The sequence below is a fragment of the Pan troglodytes genome, chromosome 5, assembly GCF_028858775.2.
Source record: "Pan troglodytes isolate AG18354 chromosome 5, NHGRI_mPanTro3-v2.0_pri, whole genome shotgun sequence".
Taxonomy (NCBI): Eukaryota; Metazoa; Chordata; class Mammalia; order Primates; family Hominidae; genus Pan; species Pan troglodytes.
Genome location: NC_072403.2, coordinates 170,520,079 through 170,542,159, shown reverse-complemented (window position 1 = coordinate 170,542,159; position 22,081 = coordinate 170,520,079). Strand labels below are relative to the sequence as shown.

General features: G+C 47.5%; 1 protein-coding gene across 10 annotated transcripts in view; it reads right to left on the bottom strand.

The window, feature by feature from the left end:
• Nucleotides 1-22,081, bottom strand: part of TULP4 (TUB like protein 4) — a 277,110-nt gene that overhangs the window by 5,749 nt on the left and 249,280 nt on the right. For 9 of the 10 annotated variants that reach the window (XM_016956541.4, XM_024357484.3, XM_054686965.2 and 6 more), the window contains 5 exons: nt 16,225-16,369; nt 12,330-12,474; nt 11,201-11,294; nt 7,240-7,383; nt 1,864-4,364 (listed from right to left, as the gene is read on the bottom strand). In XM_016956541.4, the coding sequence (XP_016812030.1) occupies nt 1,864-4,364; nt 7,240-7,383; nt 11,201-11,294; nt 12,330-12,474; nt 16,225-16,369 (3,029 nt within the window). The remainder of the gene's footprint in view (nt 1-1,863; nt 4,365-7,239; nt 7,384-11,200; nt 11,295-12,329; nt 12,475-16,224; nt 16,370-22,081) is intronic. The other variant, XM_016956549.4, reaches the window with a different exon arrangement.

The following is a 22,081-nucleotide window of genomic DNA, read 5'->3' as shown; positions in this document are numbered from 1 at the left end:
AATGTGGGGACAATGGCCTCCAGCTCCATCCATGAAAAGTTACCTGTGGGGTACAACATCCAATGTTTGGGTGATGGGCATACTAGAAGCCCACCCCCCATTACGCACGTAAGGCTCACGTAACAAGCACATGTACCCCTGAATCTAAAAGAAAAAAGAAAAAAAAAGAATGGGGTGAATGCTACAGGCCAAATGAAGTGGTTTCTTCACCTAGGAAGTAGAAAGGAGAAAGAAAAGCAGAAAGAAACACAAACAGGCCAGAGGCTCCAGAAGAGAAGTAGCACCGCCACTGTCCAACGCCACTGCCTCAGGGAGGGACTTGCTGGCCACTTCCTCACCAGTTCCTGTGCCTACATCCCATCAGACAGTGGGGCCATGCCCTAGCACACGGGCTGCACTCATCCGCCTCTGGCCCCCAGTCTGCGTGTTCCACAGCGGCGGGGCTCTGTCTTCCTCACTGCCCTGATCCTAGCACTACAGCAGGGGCTGACGCACTTTCTGCGAGGGGCTGATAATAAATATTTTAAGCTTTGTGGGTCACACGGTTTTTACCACAACTCCTCAACTCTGCTGTTGTCCGGCCAACACAGCCAGGGACGACACTCAGGTGAATGAGCGTGGCTGTGCTCCAATAAAACTTTGTTCCAAAAAGAGGCGGCTGGCCAGAGTGGCCCAAAGGCCAGTATGCCAACCCCTGGGCTTAGAGGATTGCCAGGCACACGGCAGGTTCTCAATAACATTTATTGAGTGAATTAACGAAAACGTGAATTTAAGTAGAGAGGGGAAGGGACTTTACAGGATGGTGAAGGGGGACGTTGGCAGCAGGACAGAGCAACCCTTCTGGGCTGGAGCAGGGAAGAACTAGGACCCAATGTGTTCAGCTGCACCATGAGATAACATCCGGTTCGAGAACTGGGGAATGACTTCCATATACAGAGAAATAGGCAAATGAGCAAACGGACAGAAAACAGGAAGTTGATATGTCTAGGGGAAGAAAAGTATACAAAAAAGGAAATGTAACTAAGCCGTAATACATGGCTCAGCTGTGGGTCCTATTGACTAGCATAACAAGGTAACCAGTGACCACTGATTTAATGGGGAAGGAAAAGCTGTGTGCATATGTGTGTGTGTGTGTGCATAGGGTGAGCAAAACTAACCCTCACGTTCCTTAGGAAGCCACCATCTGATGCCAAAAACAGAAAAGTCAATGAACAGAAGTAGAAACGTATTCTTTACAAATATGACTGCAGGCCAGGTGCGTTGGCTCACGCCTGTAATCCCAACATCTTGAGAGGCTGAGGCAGGAGGATTGCTTGGAACCCAGGAGTTTGAGACCAATCTAGACAACACAGTGAGACTCCCATTTCTAAAAGAAAAAATTAGGGCTGGGCGTGGTAGCTCACGCCTGTAATCCCAGCACTTTGAGAGGCCAAGGCGGGCAGATCACGAGGTCAGGAGATCGAGATCATCCTGGCTAACACGGTGAAACCCCGTCTCTACTAAAAATACAAAAAAAAAAAAAAAATTAGCCGGGCATGGTGGCGGGCACGTGTAGTCCCAGCTACTCGGGAGGCTGAGGCGGGAGAATGGCGTGAACCCAGGAGGCGTAGCTTGCAGGAAGCCGAGATTGCGCCACTGCACTCCAGCCTCGGCCACAGAGCGAGACTGTCTCAAAAAGAAAAAAAAAAAAAATACAAGACAGCAGTGGGCACACTAAAAACCATAACCCCATGAGCTCCACCTAAGAGGTGTTCGTTGTTTTCCACATTTCCCATTTGGCCTTTTGAAAAATGCTCCTTGAAGGCCGAAGCACTGAAACCCTCGCCTCCTGGGCTCGCAGCGCCACCTGGTCTGAGGTCTTACCTGCCGCCCCTCTAACTCAATCTGGAAGTTCTTGGCGGACTCCTGGGTCACCCGCCCCCCGAAGTCCAGCTGGTAGACCTGGGTGGCCTCGTTCCACAGCGGCTGCTTGTTGGCCATCACGTACACGAAGCCTTGGCTGCCCAGCCGCCCGTCCTCCTTCTCACTGGCCCGCCGGCACTTGGCCTCCTCCAGCTCGCCGGCGGCCCGTGGGGAGCGCTTGCTTTTCCAGCCTTTTCTGCTGCCCTGGCTCTGGTTCATGAGCTCATCCCCGCTGATGAACAGCTCAGGCTCGCTCTCCGAGCTGTCCTGGAACTCGTTTGTCTTATTCAACTTCTTTGACTTCAGTTGGTCTTTCTGACTCTTCACTTTCTTCTTCTCTCTCCCCAGGTGTGGGCTGGAGATAAGGGAATTAAAGTCACTCAAAGTCCTAGCCTCCTTCTTCACTTTGCCCTCAGTGATGGCCTGAACACTGCCTTCTTCTGCTCGGCTGTCCAGGCGCTTCCGGTTCTTCTTTCCAAATTTTTCTGTCCGCTGGGGGACTGGGCTTTCGGTCAGGGAGAGGACTTCCTGGAAGTTGTCTGCAGTCTCTACCATCACCTCTGTGCCCATGTGGCTTTGGAGGTCGGCAGGTGGTGGGGACACAAGGGGCTTCTCCACCACCAAGTGTGGCTTTGGGGGGAGAGTGCCCTGGGGGTTCTGCATGGGCGGGCAGGCGCTGTAGGAACTCCATGGATGCAAGGCGACAGGTGGCAGCTGTAAACTAGAGCACGTGCTGCTTCCTGGGTACATGGGGGGCAGGGTGCAATAGGAGAGGCTGGGTGGGTACACCGGCTGAAGGACCACAGCAGGCTCCTGTTGTGCAAACTGCGTTGGGGACAGGGCATCTTTGGGAGAGCAGGGAGCCTGCACTCCAGGCAAAGGGGGGTTGTTATAGCTTCCTGGATATGGCACTCCCATCCCATAGCCTGTTTGGAAAGTGGCAGTGGGGCTGGCAGGAGACTTGGGGGAGATGAAGGGCAGTCGGGACACGTCCAGGTGCTGGCCCTGACTCAGCATCAGAGGGGACAGTTTTAAGGGGTTGGGCCCTGAAGTCTGTGCTGTCCTTTCTTGAGGAACCCAAATGTCCTCACCCAGCATGGGGTCCCACTGGTAAGGGGGTGGCCGTTTCAGGGTAACAGCAGCTTCAGGCAGGGGAGGGTGCCTCAAGGGCTTCTCAAGCTGACAGTGCTGGGACAGGGCCTCGTCCTCTGTGAAGGCGGAGTTGACGTAGTCGGTGCGGTCGCGGGCGCTGTCGGGTGGGCTCAGGAGGCTGTAGGAGGACTGGGAGGCCAACGGGGAGGCGCTGGCGGTATGGGCCAGGGAGGCTCCGGGCTGTGAGCTGGGCCCTGTGCCACTGCACTGACTGCAGGTGTACAGGGCAGGTGGGGGCCGCGCTGGGAGCTGTGTCACCACCCCCCCGGGCCCGCCCTTGGACTTGGCCAGGGGCTGCAGGGGGGCCCGCGGGCTGTCGGCCAGCTGGGCCATCTTGAGCGTAGCCTCACGGTTGTTCCTCCGCAGGGTAGCGTGGATGAGGCTATTGTCGGACCTCTGGGCAGCCCCCCGCCCCTGGGCCAGCTGGCTGGCAATTTCGGGATACGGGGGTGGGTCCCCGGTGGGGATGGAGTAGCGAGGGACGGTCAGGCGGTTCAGGGTGGCACTGCTGCAGGGCTGAGGGACCTTCTTCTCAGTGGCCGTGAGCCTCAAGGTGGCAGAGCTACCCGGGCCGGGGAGGGTGTAGGTGTTCTGGGAGCACAGCATCCGGGTGCGGGGCCGGCACACCTCCTCCACGTTGCCACTGCTGTCGAAGGTGGTGATCCTCTCATAGCCCAGGGGGGTCTGGTAGTGCACTGACGTGGGGTAGAGGGAGAAGTCGCCCTTCTTCAAGCACACATCCACTGGGGGCTGTGGGGGCGGCAGAGGGGGCGGGGGTGCTGCTGTGGTGGGGGCAGCGGGGATGGTTCCTGGGTACGGGGGTGGAGGGTTTATCTTCGTCACCTGGACCTCCTGGGGGGCACTAAAGACCACCGCGTCCCCCTCAGCTGCCAGCTGCGGTGTTGGCCGCAGGGCCTTGGCTGACTTCTGCAGGTGTTCGTGGTCTCGGTCTCCATGGCCCACCGTGGACAGCTGCATGGGCCCCTGCGGCGGGGGAGGCAGGGACAGTGGAGGGGGGTTCTGAATGATGCGGCCCATTTCCACGCTTCCGAAAATCACCTGTCCAGGATTGGAGTACCGGTTGGAGACTGGGTACTGGGTGGCACTGTCACCTGCATGTTCTGCTGCCCCTACAGCTGTCGTCTGGTTGGTCAGGACATCTAGCTGCACATTCTGATTGGCCAGTAGGGACTGCACCAGCCCTATGCTCTGCGTGGGGGACATAGCCTGAGCCGAGCTGTGGATCGGTGCAATAGGGATGTTCACGGTACAAGGTGGGCTGTTCTCAGGGACACCAGATGCTCCTGTCACTGGAAGAAAATTAGAAAAAGGAACTGCTTACAAAAACACTGCCATTAAACCAGATCAGGATAAGCAATACGTCTGGACTCATCCAGTCTCCTTCCGTAAACAAAATGCAAATTGCCAGAGACAGAGACGTGTCTGCTTGGGGAAAGCTGGCCTGCTCGCACAAGTGAGATGGGTTCTTGAGGGCAGCCTGCTGCTGTCTGTTAGCTAAGGGTACTGTCAGAACTTTTCGACTAACTCACTTTTGAACCTTCTAAACTTGGCACCAGTGCCTCAATGGCACCATCACAGATAATTAAATGTCTGAAGAAGCTTTTTACTGGTGATATTCATAAAATACCCACCCTTTTATGCAAGAAGAGGGCAATGGTACAGGAAAAACCTCCATTGAGGACTTGCAGTGCCTAGGCCTCTGAATAGGTCTATTCATGATTATGGGATGGATAGTGTGGAAAGTGTCATGCAACAGATGTGTATAAGAAATGTATGCACATTAGGTTTCTGTAAATAGAACCATGTAAAATGTGGTAGAAAAAACAATGAAAAGAATCTTCTAGTGAATCTGAGTACCACATGAAGGATCACTTCCTAATTTTTTTTTTTTTTTTTTTTTAAGACAGAGTCTTGCTCTGTCGCCCAGGCGTGCAGTGGCAGGAGTTCAGCTCACTGCAACCTCCACCTCCTGGGTTCAAGTGATTCTCCTGCGTTCAAGTGATTCTCCTGCCTCAGCCTCCCCAGTAGCTGGGACTGCAGGCGAGCGCCACCACACCCAGCTATGTATTTTTAGTAGAGATGGGGTTTTGCCATGTTGGCCAGGCTGGTCCCAAACTCCTGACCTCAGGTGATCCACCCACCTCGCCTCCCAAAGGGCTGGGATTACAGGTGTGAGCCACCCTGCCTGGCCTTTATCTGCTTTTTAGCATTTCAAACAGTATGTAAGGTAGAGCCATGCTGAATTAAACCCTATAAATATATCCTATTTGTACACAGTGAGAGTTTAACGGAGCGTGCGTGCGTTTGAACAGCGATCTACAGACAGGTGCTCAGAGCCACTGTCTGCACCACCCTGTTTAAAGTGCCCACTGAGCACTCTGCAGTTGGCTCCCCTAGGCCCACTGTGCTACCCTGTGGCTTTTCCCTTAGAGAAAACTGCCACTGATCCAGAAATCTGAGGCGTGGTGTAAGTATCGTGTGGCAGCTAGTCCATGATTAGGAAATGTGACACTGGCTGACTTCTCATCAAAAGAACTACAGAATCAAGCCAGCTAGTTTATCAAAAGCTAAGCTGGCCCTTCCTTGGGGTCTCCTATTAAGACATAACTCTCCCCTGGCCACACAAATTTGGGTCTGTCTCAGGTTTCCTATGATTCCTGTTCAGATCCCTCTTGGAGAAGCTCTCTTGTCTGTATGAAAGACTGATGGCAGGCATCTTCCCCTTTAAGGAAGAAGAGCCTCTTCGCTGAGTCACCATCATTAAATGTAATCCCTGAGACAATATGTTCCCTCCTGTCATTGAGAACCACAGACAATAACGACAACTGCAGCAACAGCTGAACCTTGGAGAGGGCTGTATTCCTCGCATTTTGGGAGAACAGGGAAAGCGTTAAGGGGAAAGTTTAAAAGATAATTCTAATTCCAAGATTCTGAAGTAGAAGGGGATGCACTAGAAAGCTCAGGTATGGGAGGCTTCACCAAACTACAGGTATTTATGTGGCTGTAAGCTTGGCCTATTAGGACCACATAAGCCTAGGAGATTTGCTCACTCATGCAGGAGAGGTCACCATCAGAGAAGCAAGATGGCTATTGTTGGAAAGTGCAGTAGAAATCATTTTTTTTTCTTTTTTCAGTTAAAAAGACTGGGGTGAGAGAAGGTAAACAACTCTCTCAAGTTCAGAGCCCAGCTGAGGAGGAGGGCCCAAGCTGAAATGGGTGGCCCTCTATGTCCACTGCAAGAACCAGTCCCTCTGGTCACAGACATCTAGATACTGGAGAAGTCACGGTCCATGTCTGGGTTCCTCTAGCTCAGAAACGAGAGACTTCCAGAGCCCACTTAGTTGGAAGTAGAGGAGTCTGTGTATCTATAAAATCTCAGGTGGCCTTTTACTTAGAAAAGCAAGTTATTTTCAAGTACCCTCTAGTGAAATAGTTACACACAACTAACTGGCCAGACTAATTGGAAGTCATTGTAATCTATTAATCAAAATAGGATCCTTTAAGAATCCCCCCACTGGGAAACACATTAACTTAAGATGCTATGGATATTGATATTTACCATTTGAAAACTGGAATTTAAAAACTGTATACCAGATTTTATCTTGAACTCAGACCAGGCCCCTGTGCACTGAGACACGCGGTTGCGGCAGAAGAGAGGTAGTTCCAGGTAAAGGCTTTTGCGTCCTGGACACAGGGCAGATTTGAGAAACTGGGCTCTGTGCACACCACGGGAATGCTGGAGTGAGACACTATCTCAGCAGGGACTGAAAGGATGAAGGCTGGCCTAGATCAATGAGATTGGGTCTCAGTTCTGATTTTATTTAGTCCCAATCAGTCCCGCAAACTTATCTGAATCCAGACACATGACTAAGAGGATAGCTGTGAGGATAAAGCCAGATGTTAGAACTGTGCTCCGAAAACACAAGGCGCCGCTGCCACTGGAACCATCCGTGCTCCAGCAGCTCCCCTCCTGCCAACACTGGTGCCAACCTGTGACTTTTCCCCTGGGACACGCCATCACATCTACCAACCTTACTGAGGCAGGGATACCTTTTCCAAACCCAGGTAGCAGACTGAAATCCTCAACAACTTGCCACTCTGTCCCCCTTGCATGATCTACTGACAGAGGGACCGTGACAAACACGTTGATGTATGTGAACACACCTGGTAAATCATCTTCATCTTCACTGAAAACATTTGGGTTGAAGACAGGTAAATTAATATAGTCCATGGAAATTTTCCGAACTTCTGGGAGATAAATGGTCATCTGCCGCGGCTGGAGATGCAGGAGGCTGGTTTTATAGATTACTGGTGGGGAAAAAGAAGGGCACAGTTAACAGAGACACACCAGAGCAGAGCCAAAGTGTCAAGAGAGTCACAGGAAGAAGAGCGCGCTGCAGTTTCCCTGCCATCAGAAGACAGATCTGTGTAGGCAGGGCCCAGAGGCTGAGAGGAGCTCTTCATTTCTCCCTAGTACTCAATGCGACCATACTAGCCACAGTTCTGGATTCAGTAATAGCAGATTCCTGGTCTAGCTTGGCCTCCTTGCCAATGGTTTGTCTACAGAACTACAAATTTCAAATGTTAAGAACATTTTAGACACAAATCATTTCTTTTGGAATAAGCTAGGGTATAAAAACATATTTTTTAAAAACCTCATTTGCAATCAGAAGGATGATTGAATGGAAATAGTTGTGACAACCAGACTGCCAAACAAGGGAAGCTTGGGCAACCAAGAAACTGTGTGAAAGCAATGTTGAGATGGGGGTGGCATGGTTTCATGTAGGAATAAAACATAGCCTTCATTTCGGCTGGAACCTTGGTTTACTGGCTTTCAATTTTAATCTAACCATCAGGATAGAGATTTATAGGGAATTTCCACACAGTTGTTTTTTTAAAACCTCAAGATTTAATTTGATTAACAGGGACATGTAGGAGAAGGCCTAGATTGCAACTAAAATATTTAGAGGAGACAAAATAAGTTTAAATATAATGAATCTGAATTTAAGTTTCACAGTAGTTAAAGTCGGGGTGAAACTGCCCTGTGAACTTGCTTTTGTGTTCAGCAGTCTCTCCTGTGAGACAGGTAGCACAAAGCTTCTTTATTCTAGCTCCATGGCGGTCACCTTAACACTTAGCGGCTGACCTGCAGCATGACTGCGGCACAGCAGGCCTCCTTTGTCGAAGCATCTTTGCGGGGCTGGCCATGGACTGGTATGGGCTAAGGTAACTTCTCCTGCCCAATAGCAGGAAAGGCCCTAGGCATGTGTTTCTCTCTCTTGTCCACAAAGGAAAGATAATATGAATTTTGGTTTAAAAATACTGTGTGGTTCCATATGACTTAAGAATGAATGTATTAAAGTGTTATTCTTTGTTGTTCACATTGACAAAGCAATTTTTAAAAAAATTCTAGGAGGGATTAGAAAAATACCATCAGTTACCTCCAGGAAAGAAAAGTAGGTGGCTGATGGTGAGAATGACAGAGATTTTTACTATAGACCCCTCTGAATGCTTTGAATTTTGTAGAATCTACTGTGTATTGTTAAAATGCCAAAAATTCAAAATAAAAAAATTTCATGGGCCAGATCATTCTAATTAAAGAAAACAAATTATCCAAACTGGGGAACAGCACTCACTTTTTAAGTTCACTAGAGTGCCATATACTGTCTTTGAAAAGATTATTTAATGGGGTACCACATATAACATACCTTCTAGTATTCAATAGTTAATTTCTGTTCTCTAGTATTAATATAATCAAGTGGAAAATTCTTTTAGCTTGACAAAGTAGCTCTATGGATCAAAATACTATGTTTAAAAAGGTCAGGATGAGCATGGTAGCTCGCACCTGTAATTCCAGCACTTTGAGATGCCAAGATGGGGGTATGGCTTGAAGCCAGGAGTTTAAGACCAGCCTGGACAAAATAGTGAAGTCCTATCTCAACCAAAAATTTTAAAAAATTAGCTGGGCATGGTGGCATGTGCCTTGTCTACAGTCCTAGCTAGTACAGGCTGAGGTGGGAGAATCACTCGAGCGCAGGAGCTTGAGGCTGCAGTGGGCTGTGGTGGCGCCACTGCACTCTAGCATGGGTGACAGAGCCAGGCCCTATCTCCCTGCACCCCCCAAAAAAGGCCAGCATTTGTCTCAAAGGCTTTCACATGCTCTCTCATTGTAAGATCTTTACTGGCTTATCTGTGGACCTTCTCAACATCCAAGAATGAAAAGACCCATTTAGTAAATTCTCACTTCCATTCCCTTTTTCAATATTTACCATAGGCAGATGGCTAAGTTCTCAGCTTACTGATGTGGGAATAATCATGGTAGCTAAACAGTAGTTATTAAAAATCAGCCTTATCTAATCAACAGGGCACTAACGAGTAACTGAACAACAAGCATTTGTGGTCATCAGAGTGTTTCCAGGTTGCTGAAAATGAGAGATTTATTTGCATTATGTACAGGGATGGTCCATTGTGATTCCCTGTCAGTTTTATGTTTAAATTTTATTCCTCTTTTTCTTTGAGCTCAGAAACTTCAAAATGAAAAACTCAAATGCAGCGCTATTTTATAAATTTCTGAAATGCCTCATAGCAATAGGTCTTCCTAACATCTAATCTGTAAGAATAATTTATTTTAAAGGATCTGTGTATGAGTTGCTTCATACAACTCATACACAGATTCAGAATTTTTCAAAAGCAGTTTTAGTAGGTTACGCACAGCACGCTCAAAATGGAGGGCCACGGCCCCCCTGGCTGAGCTGGCCTTGCAGACAGACGTGTACGACATGCAGTGATTCTGCAACTGGGAAAGATGCGGGGAGCAACACAGCTCCTCAACTCACATAGGGACCTCCCCAACAGAAGAAAGTTGCTCTGGAATGGACCTTCTGCCATTTTCACGTCATTACTGTCTCTGGGGTAAATATAACAAGGTACTGCAACTCATTTGGGCAGGAGGGCAGATCCGAATACATGTTCATGTTCTGGCCTGGCTTTTACTCCCTTGGCTCAGTTTTCCTCTGTTTCAAACTTGCCATGGACAGGGTATTTATCTAGTACTGAGAAATGAAATTCAGAAAAATTTACCACTAAGAATTGTACCAATAGTCAGCTAATCTTTTTTTTTTTTTTTTTCTTGAGACATAGTTTCGCTCGTGTTGCCCAGGCTGGAGTGCAGTGGTGTGATCTCGGCTCACAGCAACCTCCGCGCCCTGGGTTCAAGCGATTCTCCTGCCTCAGCCTCCCAAGTAGCTAGGATTACAGGCATGCACCACCATGCCTGGCTAATTTTGTATTTTTAGAAGAGAAAGGTTCTCCATGTTGGTCAGGCTGGTCTCAAACTCCCAAACTCAGGTGATCTGCCAACCTTGTCCTCCCAAAGTGCTGGGATTACAGGCGTGAGCCACTGCACTCAGCCTTAGCTAACTACTTATAGTCTCTAATGCTTTCTTCTCCACTTTCTTCAGGAGTTTACCAAAAATCCGCCCACAGCAAAAGGCCTAGAAGTCAAAGTTTTGAGAAATCTATGAGAGCTGTGATACAAATTTTGGCTATTGCTATCATTTTAATATTTCTATTGTTTTTATGAGTCAGGGCTTATAGCAAAAAATGAAAATCCCGCTGGCGACCAGGCGTGATGGCTCATGCCTGTCATCCCAGCACTTTGGAAGGTTGAGGTGGGCAAATTGCTTGAGCTCAGGAGTTTGAGACCAGCATGGACAATGTGGTGAAACCCTGTCTCTACAAAAAATACAAAAATTAGCCGGGCATGGTGGCGCGAACCTGTAATCCCAGCTACTTTGGGGGCTGAGGCAGGAGGATCACTTGAGCCCAGGTCAAGGCTGCAGTGAGCTGTGATCGTGTCACTATACTCCAGCCTGGGCAAGACACTATCTCAAAAAAAAAGTTAAAAGATTAAAAAAAAAAAAATGCCACTGGCAAAAAGCCAATGTGAGTGAGAATTCTAATTTTTGTGAAACCACTGTGGTGAAGCTAAGGTTTAGAGGTAAAATACATGCTAATCATTTGCTGTCTTAAAAGTTCATCTTCTAGTTTAAGCCACTAAAGGTGGAAACTGGACGTTTTAGTTTGTTCCAACTGGGACAATGAGAGAAGAGGACATGATTTTTACCTGCACCGAGGTTGGTTGGCAGGAAAGCAGCCAAGCCCACAATCTTAAATTTGGTTCCCCAGATATTAGACGTGACCTGAGCAAGATAGTTGTGCTGCGGTGGGAAGAAAAGAAAAAAGAAGAATCACAATCTATTTCCGTATTTTCAACTGGTCACTTAGTAAGAATGTTAATATTTATTACTTAACAAGCCACGAGTGTGCACTGCAAGAAACACCCATTCCCTACCTCATCTACCATTTGCAAGATCAGAAGCTAACGAGGGCAGCCAGGCAGGCAGCAGTGAGTGGGGGCGCATCGAGCTGGGGGAAAGGTGGGGGTGTGTCCCAGTATGTCCACAGGTGTGTGATTTAAAGAGGCGTAGAAAGGGATCTAACTCTGAATCCATTTTTATCGTTGATATTTCTCCTGAAAACATCGGTTGCATTGGTACCAGTATGTCCTGAAACTACCCATCATTTGTTTTCTCATTCAATTAAATTTTTAAAAACTTAAGATATTATTATGCCTAAGGTATGTATGCAAGGGCAAAAATAAAGATGGACAAAATACAGCCCCTTAAGGAGCTTAAACCTGATGGAGAAGATAAAGCTTGTAATGATCTGTATATAAAGAAGTCACTGAGCAATGTCATAAGGTAGTTCTACACCAGGTGTGTCGGCCCCTCCCGGCTAAGCCAGGGTAGGAGGCCATCACAGCAGAGGTGGTGGTGGAGTTCCCTCTGGAAGCATGGGGCAGAAACGAGGAGGAGGTGGGGTGGTGACAATCTAGGCAGGGCAAGGCATGGGGCAGGTGAGAACCAGGTGTGGCTGCAGCACCCGGAGGGTGAGGGGGCACTGAGGGACCAGGAGGGAAAGGCAGGCAGGGCTGGACGGTGGGAGCTGTGATGGGAAGTGGGAGGTTCTCTCCCACCGTCACTGCAAGATCAGAACTGGCTGAGGGACACAGGTGGAGAAGCCAGAGCTCCACCTGAGGGCTACTCCTGAGGTAGTAGGTGGTGTGCAGGATGTGGAGCAGAGCTCAGGGACCCACGGTGGCAGTGAGCAGTGCAGGCAGCGGGTAGGAAGGGGCCCTCTGGGCATAGCCCCCAGGAGGAGGGGGGCAAGGCAGGGTAACTGGGGGCTCCTACCTGAGTGATGTCTTCAAAAGGAAACTCTCTCCGAGTCAGGCTGGGCGAGCCCACAGAGGGCTTGCGCAGGGGCAACCGTGGGGACCGGGAGAGCTCCTGAGCAGCCCGGGGCAGCTTGGGGGACTTGCGGGCCTCAATGCTGATCCTGGGGAGGCAAGGCCAGGAGGGGTCAGGCACCCGTGGCGGGAACAGTGAGCATGGCCCTGACTCCAGCACTCCTTTCTTTTTCTGGACAGCCAGCCTGGGTGTTGGGCTCTCACCCTGCAGCCAGTGCCCGAATTTAACAAAGCTCTCCCCTTGCTTTTGCTTTATGAATATGAGGAAAGAATGACAACTTTACATTGAATAATATACATTTTAAAATATATTGAGAAACTGGGTGTGGTGGCACACACCTGCAGTCCCAGCTGCTTGGGAGGCTGAGGCAGGAGGATCGCTTGAGCCCAGGAGTTCAAGGCTGCAATGAGCTACGATTACACAACTCCACTTGAGCCTGGACGACAGAGCAAGACCCCGTCTCAAAATATACTTAGTATACACTGAAATGAGATCCAGCGATCCATTTGTAAGGAACTCAAAGAATTAACTGTCTTTCACTCTCTGTTGCCTTGGAGCAAGCGTGGAAATGGCCTTCTGCCAGGGGCCTGCACAATCAGTCCTGGGAAAATGGCAGGTGGGACAAGTCATTTCTTACCCTAAGGCCAGTGATTCTTATAATTTCTTCTGCAACAGTGTGAATTTCACCAAATTTATCTAGCATTTCACCATCTGCAATATTTAAATCAAATTAGTAAAATTTTTTGGCTGCCTTTTGATCCCATGTTGTATCTCTGCTTCTCAGTCCCTTTATTTGTAACATGGAGACACACATGTTTAATGACAGTCTACCCCAAAGACAGTGTGATTAAAATGAATATGGTAAGGTTTAAAACAGTCTATGAAAAAATGCATTAAGTCTCATATATACTGGTTTTGAGCTTGATGAGAAACTCTGGGCTCCTGAGGAGTGGGAGGATGGCAGATTGAGCTCCCTAAAGCTATGATCTGGGACAATTAGCCTGGCTGCTGTGTGGAGGGTCCAAATGGGGAAAGGACAGCAGGAGGAGGTCCAGCCACAGGAAGACGGCAACCTGAAGAGGACGTTTAAAGGTGAAGGATTTAGCTGCATGCATTAGATGTCCTCTCTGCTTACATAATGGGAAAAAAGCACTTTGGAAATACAGCAAAGTTCATAATGTTACATGCCATTTTAACAAGCTCTGGAACAAAGATGAAAAAAGACATCAGTCAGATTGCTAGAGTAACTGGATATCTGCATATTTAAAAAATGAGCATTTACCTCTAATCATACCAAACACAAAAATTAATCCGTAAGCATGAAAGCTAAAACTAGAAAGCTGCTGGAAGAGAACTGAAGAAGGGCTTTATGACCTTAGGTAATCAAAGACATCCCGAACAGGACACAGAAAGCACTAACCACAAAAGAAGAATGCCACGTGCTGGACTATATGGCCATACAGATAGCTGACAAAGGATTCAAATCTAGAAGAAAGAACTCTTGGCTGGGTGCGGTGGCTCACACCTGTAATCCCAGCACTTAGGGAGGCCAAGGCGGGTGGATCACAAGGTCAGGAGTTTGAGACCATCCTGGCCAATATGGTGAAACCCTATCTCTACTAAAAAATACAAAAATTAGCCGGGCATCGTGGCGCTTGCCTATAGTCCCAGCTACTCAGGAGGCTGAAGCAGGAGAGTCACTTGAACCCAGGAGGTGGAGGTTGCAGTGAGCCAAGATCACGCCACTGCACTCCAGCCTGGGCGACAGAGCAAGACTCCAGGTCGAAAAAACAACAAAAAAGAATGAGACATTCAGATGCCCCTGTAGTGATTGCTCTAAAGGGAGGGGAGGGTACACAGGAGCTTGGGCCAGGTGCAGTGGCTCACACCTGTAATCCCAGCACCTTGGGAGGCCGAGGTAGGCGGATCATGAGGTCAGGAGATTGAGACCATCCTGGCTAACATGGTGAAACCTTGTCTCTACTAAAAATACAAAAAATTAGCCGGTCATGGTGGCACAAGCCTGTAGTCCCAGCTACTTGGGAGGCTGAGGCAGGAGAATCGTTTGAACCCAGGAGGTGGAGGTTGCAGTGAGCCGAGATCGTGCCACTGCACACCAGCCTGGGCAACAGAGCGAGACTCCTTCTCAAAAAAAAAGGAAAGAACTCTTACAACTCAATAAAACATCCCAATAATAAATTGGGCAGAAGACTTGAACAGACACTTCACAAAAGAAGAAGACAGCCAAGTGGCCAAGAAACATGCAAACAAAGCAGCATCCATCACTGGAGATATCAGAATTAAACTGAAATGAGATGCCACTACACCTATCAGAACAAGGTAGAATTATTTCTAAAAAATGACAACAGAGCCGCTGCTGAGGATGGAAGAAACTGGGACTCTCTTGGAAATTGCTGGTGGGGATTTACGTGGGTGCGGCTACCCTGGAATACTGCTCGGCAGTTTCTAATAAACTTTAACATGTATCTAACCCATGACCATGCAACTCCTTTCCCAAGTTTATATCCAAGAGAAATGAGCGCACATGTCCACAAAAAGACTTGTATAAGAATGTTTATCATGGATTTGTTCATAATAGCCTCAAACTGGAAACTACCAAATATCCATTGATTGGTAAACAAACTAATTGTAGTATAATCATTACAATGGAATACCACGGAGCAATAAAGAAAAACAAACTACTGATACATGCAACAACATGATGACTCTCAAAATCATTACACTGAGCAAAAAAAAAAAAAAAGAGCCAGATACAAAGAGAACATATCGTTTGACTCTATTCATATGAAGTTTAAGAACAAGCAAAGCTGATGATGGAAGTCAGAAGAGTGATTACTTCTAGGGAGTGGGTATCAAATGGAGGGAGCACAGGCGGACTTTCCGGGATGATGACATGTCTTTTATCTTGAACTTGGGGGAAGACACTGGGATAGCCCTTGTACGATGAGCTAGGTGTTTACGATTTGGACAGATGTGTATCTGTATGTAACTTATACCTTAGTTTTTCATGGCATCAGAAAAAAAATCACAGAATTAAAACTAGAAATCTTAGTGAAGAAAAAGGTTCTACAGTGGATGCGATGTGTTGATGTTTCCCAATTACGGCATTACAGGCATTTATTTATTATTTATTTATTTATTTGAGATGCAGTCTTGCTCTATTGCCGGGCTGAAGTGCAGTGGCACAATCTCGGCTCTGCAACCTCCGCTTCCCGGATTCAAGTGATTCTCCTGCCTCAGCCTCCTGAGTAGCTGGGACTACAGGCACCCGCCACCACGCCTGGCTAATTTTTGTATTTTTAGTAGGGACGGGGTTTCACCATGTTGACCAGGATGGTCCAGATCTCTTGACCTCGTGATCCACCCGCCTCGGCCTCCCAAAGTGCTGGGATTACAGGCGTGAGCCACTGTGCCCGGCTCCGGCATTACAGGCATCTTATCTGGCATTCTCTTCAACATGTTACATCCACAGGTGAACCTTTTTCTTCCTTTTCTCAAACTATAAGAAAAAACATATAAGCCCGGGAACTATGGCCACCCCTCTGCCACCCACCATCACTGCTAACCCCTAGAGAAGTTCTGAGGGTGTAGCAAACTTCTACTGGGTATCTTTGTCTATCCCGAAGGAAACAAAACAAAACAAAACAAAACAAAACAAATAGAAGTTGTAATTATTCCAGCTGGAATCTTCTGGAAGAAAACGCAGGGAGGTTGCTCTTTGACTCTTCTGGTCAGTTTCAATGGGATTCTGTTGCAGGCACAAACACACATATTCAGAGGCACAAGAAAGGACGATCTCCCCAAAGACTGAGATTACCTTGGGAGTTTGGGTGATTTGCTAGCTCTGGAGATTTTGGGAGATTTCTTGGCAGCCCAGTCATCACTCAGCTCAATGTCACTGGAGTCTGAGCAGTTGCAGCTGTCGATCACAGTAGAAATCAAGCTGTTCCCATAGATTTCATCTGGTAAAACACCAACCAGCAGATTTCAAGGGAAGTTATATCAATTAGCCCCTACCAATGATCATTACTATAAACTAAAAGACAGACGGACTCCACAGGCCATCATTTTAGACCTAGAGGTTGAAACTGAAAAGAAGCTTGGCACTGTTTTTCTCTTTTACATCTTCTAAGCAGAAGTAGGCAATTACTTCTACTGTTGTCAAAATGGGCATGGTATTTTAATGTTTCTAGGAATATACAAAATAGACACCGTTTGCCAAAAGCTGAAACCAAAATCGCTGTGCTGTTGTCTCACAACACACAGGTGCCCACCTGGGTTCATGCGGACTTTCAGGCAGCCACAGAACCTGGGCTGAGGGTCTTGCGGGCTCACTGATTCCCCTGAGAACCTGCTTCTGACCTGAGAAGGCCCTTGCGGATGCCAAGCCTGCTTGAACTACAGTCCTGACAGAGTCAGGTCCGCTCCACTTAGGTCTGGAAAGCCAGAAAGTCCCCTGGAATTGCCACAGGTCTTGCGGTGGGGGCCTGGCTCTCCCGCCTGGTAAAGCTGCTTGCCTGTGTGGAGCAAAGGCTAGGAAACCTGTGCGGTGGGAACTCCCAGGATGGCTCTGGGTTCTTCTGGGGGTACTCCGCATGGGGCCCTCAGGCAGACGGTGAGACGATGTGCAGAGTGGGATGATGGCAAAACTGTGGGGCAAAGTTCCTCTTCGTTGGAATTCCTCTCCCTTGCTGCCCATCCCCACCTGTGCTATCACATCCCCTCACCATCCAAATCCCCCACACACCCCTCTCCACTGCCCCAGGTCTGTCCTCAATGTGAGGACCCCATTCTTCCAGATTACTTTGTTTTTCTGATGAATATCTCATTGCCTCAAGGCTCCAAGTGCCTTGCCAGGTAATAAATAAAAGCTAAATCATTCAATCACAATGAAATAATTCATAATGTGAGTGATCTTACCATCCAAAAAGGCTGTTTATATTTTAAAGGATGAGTTTCTTAATCCAAACCAATCTAGAAGTTTCTGAGCATTTGGAGGTGGCATCTGTGAACAGGGGCCCCTCTGAGGCAGAAAAGCTTGGCAAGCTCCTTGGAAAAGAGGCTGGCCCCAGGTTGTGTCGCCCACATCACCCCCTTTTTAAAGCACTCACTGAATCAGGAGGCTCGACGCCCGGACCCAGCGAAAGCCACAGTGAAGCCACAGTGGTATTTGTGTTTAAGCAAATAAAAAGGCTTAATGCACAAGCCCTGAGCAGTGTTTTATATGACTTAATTTAGGAATCACTGGATCAAAGGAATCTCAGCTATGACTCAAGCATGCATGCAAGCCTACAGAATTTGCCTGTGTGTGTGATTCGACTTGAGGAAACCCAGTAAGACATTGCCCACTCAGCCCCTGACTCACTCATCAATGCCAGGAACCCTCAAATACCATGTCCCAGACCATTTCCTCTATCCCTTCACTCAAAACTACTATTTTCTTTTTTATAGAGATGGGGTCTCACTATGTTGCCCAGGCTTGTCTTAAACCCCCGGACTCAAGTGATCCTCCTGCCTCAGCCTCCCAAAGTGCTGGGATTAGAAGAGCTGAGCAACTGCATCTGGCCATAACTACTATTTTATTGTCTGTCTCCCCAACTACTGCAAACTCCACAAGGGAAGGAAAGTAATCTGTCCTGCCTCCTGCTTTAACCCCAGAGACTAGAACAATACCTGAGACTTGATAAATACTTTCTGAAAGAATAAATGACGATTTAAGGGGTGGCATGAGACAAAGAAAATGGCTTTCTGAAAACATGCCCTCAGCCCTGCTTGTTCAGTGTTATAATTCCACACGTGCAGGCACTGCCACTCTGACGTCTGTCATCAGCACGACTAGCAATTCAGTGCATGACATAAGCTCCACATTTGCAGAGGCTGAGGTGGTGGCTGGGTCTACTTCATACTTCTACAGATTCTGTGTCATCAATTTATCATGGCTGTTCTGGAAAAACATCTAAGTCGTAGAAAAATGTAAGCTGGGACTGGTCTTTGAGAACCTATGGCTTAACTACAATGCCTGGGGCTTTACATCTCAATTCTGTCAGTTTTCAAGAATCTGCTAATTTCTTCTGGGTTGAAGGCTTTGTGGGTTTTTTTGGGAGATGGAGTCTCGCTCTGCCGCCTAGGCTGGAGTGCAATGCAGTGACATTATCTTGGTTCACTGCAACCTCCGCCTCCTGGACTCAAGCGATTCTCCTGCCTCAGCCTCCTGAGTAGCTGGGACTACAGATGCATGCTGCCACGGCTGGCTAATTTTTTGTATTTTCTTTATTTACTTATTTTTTGAGATGGAGTCTTGCTCTGTCACCCAGGCTGGAGTGCAGTGGTGCAATCTCGGCTCACTGCAGCCTCCATCTCCTGGGTTCAAGTGATTCTCCTGCCTCAGCCTCCCGAGTAGCTGGGACTATAGGCACCTGCCACCACACCCAGCTAATTTTTGCATTTTTATTAGAGATGAGGTTTGACCATGTTGGCCAGGCTGCGCTTGAACTCCTGACCTCAGGTGATCTGCCTACCTTGGCCTCCCAAACTGTTGGGATTACAGGCATGAGCCACTGCACCTGGCCATTTTTTTTTGTATTTTAGTAGAGACAGGGTTTCACCGTGTTGCCCAGGCTGGTCTTGAACTACTGAGCTCAGGCAATCCTCCCGCCTTGGCCTCCCAAAGTGCTGGGATTACAGGGGTGAGCCACTGTGCCCAGCTTCCTGAATTAGATATATTTTTAAAATAAAATCTTTAAAAACGGTTTTAATGGCTTTTAAATATACACTCTAAATCTGCTCAAGCTACGATAACAAAATACCATAGACTTAGGTGGCTCCAATAATAGAAATTGTTTCCTCATACTCTGGAGGCTGAAAGTCCAAGACTAGGGTGCCAGAATGATTAGATTCTGGGGAACGCTGTCTTCCTGGCTTGCAGGTGGCCTCTACTCAGTGTATGTACATGAAGAAAGAGCTCTTTCCTTGCCTTTTTTTTTTGAGACGAGTCTTGCTCTGTCACACAGGCTGGTGTGCAGTGGCGCGATCTCGGCTCACTGCAAGCTCCGCCTCCCAGGTTCACGCCATTCTCCTGCCTCAGCCTCCTGAGTAGCTGGGACTACATGCACCCGCCACCACGCCCGGCTAATTTTTTGTATTTTTAGTAGAGATGGGGTTTCACCTTGTTAGCCAGGATGGTCTTGATCTCCTTACCTTGTGATTTGGCCTTCCAAAGCACTGGGATCACAGGCGTTAGTTAGTCCTTGTCTCCTTATAAGGCCAACTGTCCTATCAGATTAGGACCTCCCTTAAGATCTCATTTAATTTTAACTCCCCCCTGTAAGTCCTAACTCCAAATACAGTCACATTGGGAGTTAGGACTTCCCAATATGAATTTTGGGGGTGACGTGGGGGCACAATTCAGTCCACAGGATTCTACTCCTGGCCACTCTCAGATTCATGTTCTTCTCCAATGCAAAATATATTCATTCTATTCCCAAAAACCCCAAAGTCTTAACTTATTCCAATATCAACTCTAAAGTCCAGAATCTCATTTAAATTGTCACCTAAATCCAGTATGGATGGGACCTGAGGTACAATTCATCCTGAAGCAAAACTGCTCTCCAGCTGTGAACCTGTGAAACCAGAGAAGTTATGTGCTTCCAAAATACAATTGTGGGACAGGCAAAGAATAGACATTCCCATTCCAAAAAGGAGACACCAGAAGTACGAAAGTGGTGACAGGTTCCAAGCAAATCCCAAATCTCGCAAAGAAAATTCCATTGAATTTTGAGGCTTGAGTGGAGTCTTCTTTGGTTTGATATCCTGTCCTCCAGGCCTACTGGGGTGTCAGCATCACCCTCCTAACTCTGGCAGGGATCCTGACCCCATGGCTCTGCCCACAGGGCTCTGTGCAAAGGCCATCTGGCCTGCTGAAACTGAGGAGGTGGACCTAATGATCTCTGAATCACTTTCAAGGTTATTTTTCTTTCTTCTTGAAGAATAGTGCATGTTAGTGGCCAAACAGCTCCCTCATCCCAGCTGGTCAAAGCTAAGAAGTCCAACAGCCTCTCTCCTTCCTTTCATCCTGTTTCCATCCACTACAGTTCAAACTGGCAGTGTTTCTGCTCATATAATTTCATAAGCGCTTTATCAAATGAGAGTCCAGCCATAACTTTGGTATTTTCTTCAAAATGTACTTAATACTTATTTTTTGCAATATGAATAGTCTAAATATTTTCTAAATCTAAATCTTCATCTTTTATCTTAACAATTCCTTCTTCCATTCATCTTTCTCCTTTTGCATTTTACTATAAGCCATCAGGAGGAACCAAACTGCTCCCTCAACACTTTGCTTACAAATCTCTTCAGTTACATATCCAGTTTAATCACTTGCAAGTTCTACCTTCCATCAAACAGTAAACACAGTTTACTCAAATCCTTTGCTGCTTTATAGGATCACCTTTCATCCAGTTTTCAGTATGTTCCTCATTTCCAACTAAGACCTCACCAGAATTGCCCTTAACATCCGTATTTCTAGCATCCACCTCAAAACTCTTCTAGCCTATATCCATTACCCAGTTCCAAAGCTTCTTCCACATGTTTAGAGATTTGTTACAGCAATACCCATTTCCTGGATCCAAAATCTGTATTAGTCAGGGTTCTCCAGAAAAACAAAACCAGTATTATGCGTGTATGCAAGAGCACGTGTGTACGCACAAGCGTGCGTGCACACACACAGGCGCACGCGCTAAATAACTGGTCCATTCGATTATGGAGGCTGAGCAGTCTCAAGGTTAGGGTGACAACGCCTGCTTCCTGGTGAAGGCTTTGCCCCCGGCTTGCAGACAGCTGTCTTCTCGCTGTGTCCTCATATGTCCTCTCCTTGGTGCACGTGCGTGGTGAGAGATCTCTTTCTCCGTCTTTTCTTTAAGGCCAGTAACGAAATCAGATCAGGATCCACCCATATGAACTCCTTTAACCTTAATCTCCCCTAAATGTCCTACCTTCACACTAGGGGTCTGGACTTCAATATATGAATTTTAGGGCAACACAAGTCAGTCTATAGCAAGCTCTGGCTAAAGATTCCTTTAGAAAATGTGTGGGCCAGGTGCAATAGCATGTCTGTAAATCCTAGCACTTTGGCGACCGAGGCAGGAGGATTTCTTGAGATCAGAAGTTTAAGACCAGCCTGGGAAACACGGTGAGACCCTGTCTCTACAAAAAAAAAAAAAAAAAAAAAAAAAAAGTGCACTATGATCATACCACTGCACTCCAGTCTGGGTGACAGAGTAAGACCCTGCCTCTTTTTAAAAAACAATGGGTGGGGGTGGTGGAGGGAAGCAGCTGGGCATGGTGGCTCACACCTATGATCCCAGCACTATGGGAGGCCAGTGCTGGAGGATCTTGAATCCAGGAGGTGAGACCAGCCTGGGCAACACATGGAGCCCCCACCTCCACAAAAATAAAAAAAAAATTAAAAAATTAGCCAGGTGTGGTGGTGCACACCTGCGATCCTAGCTACTTGGAGGCTGAAGTAGGAGGGTTGCTTGAGCCTAGGAGTTCAAGGCTGCAATGAGCCATGATTGTACTACTGCACTCCAGCCTGGGAGACACCGTGAGACCCTGTCTGAAAAAAAAAAAAAAAAAAACTACTGGGACTCATGGTATCTGGTATAAAAATACACACT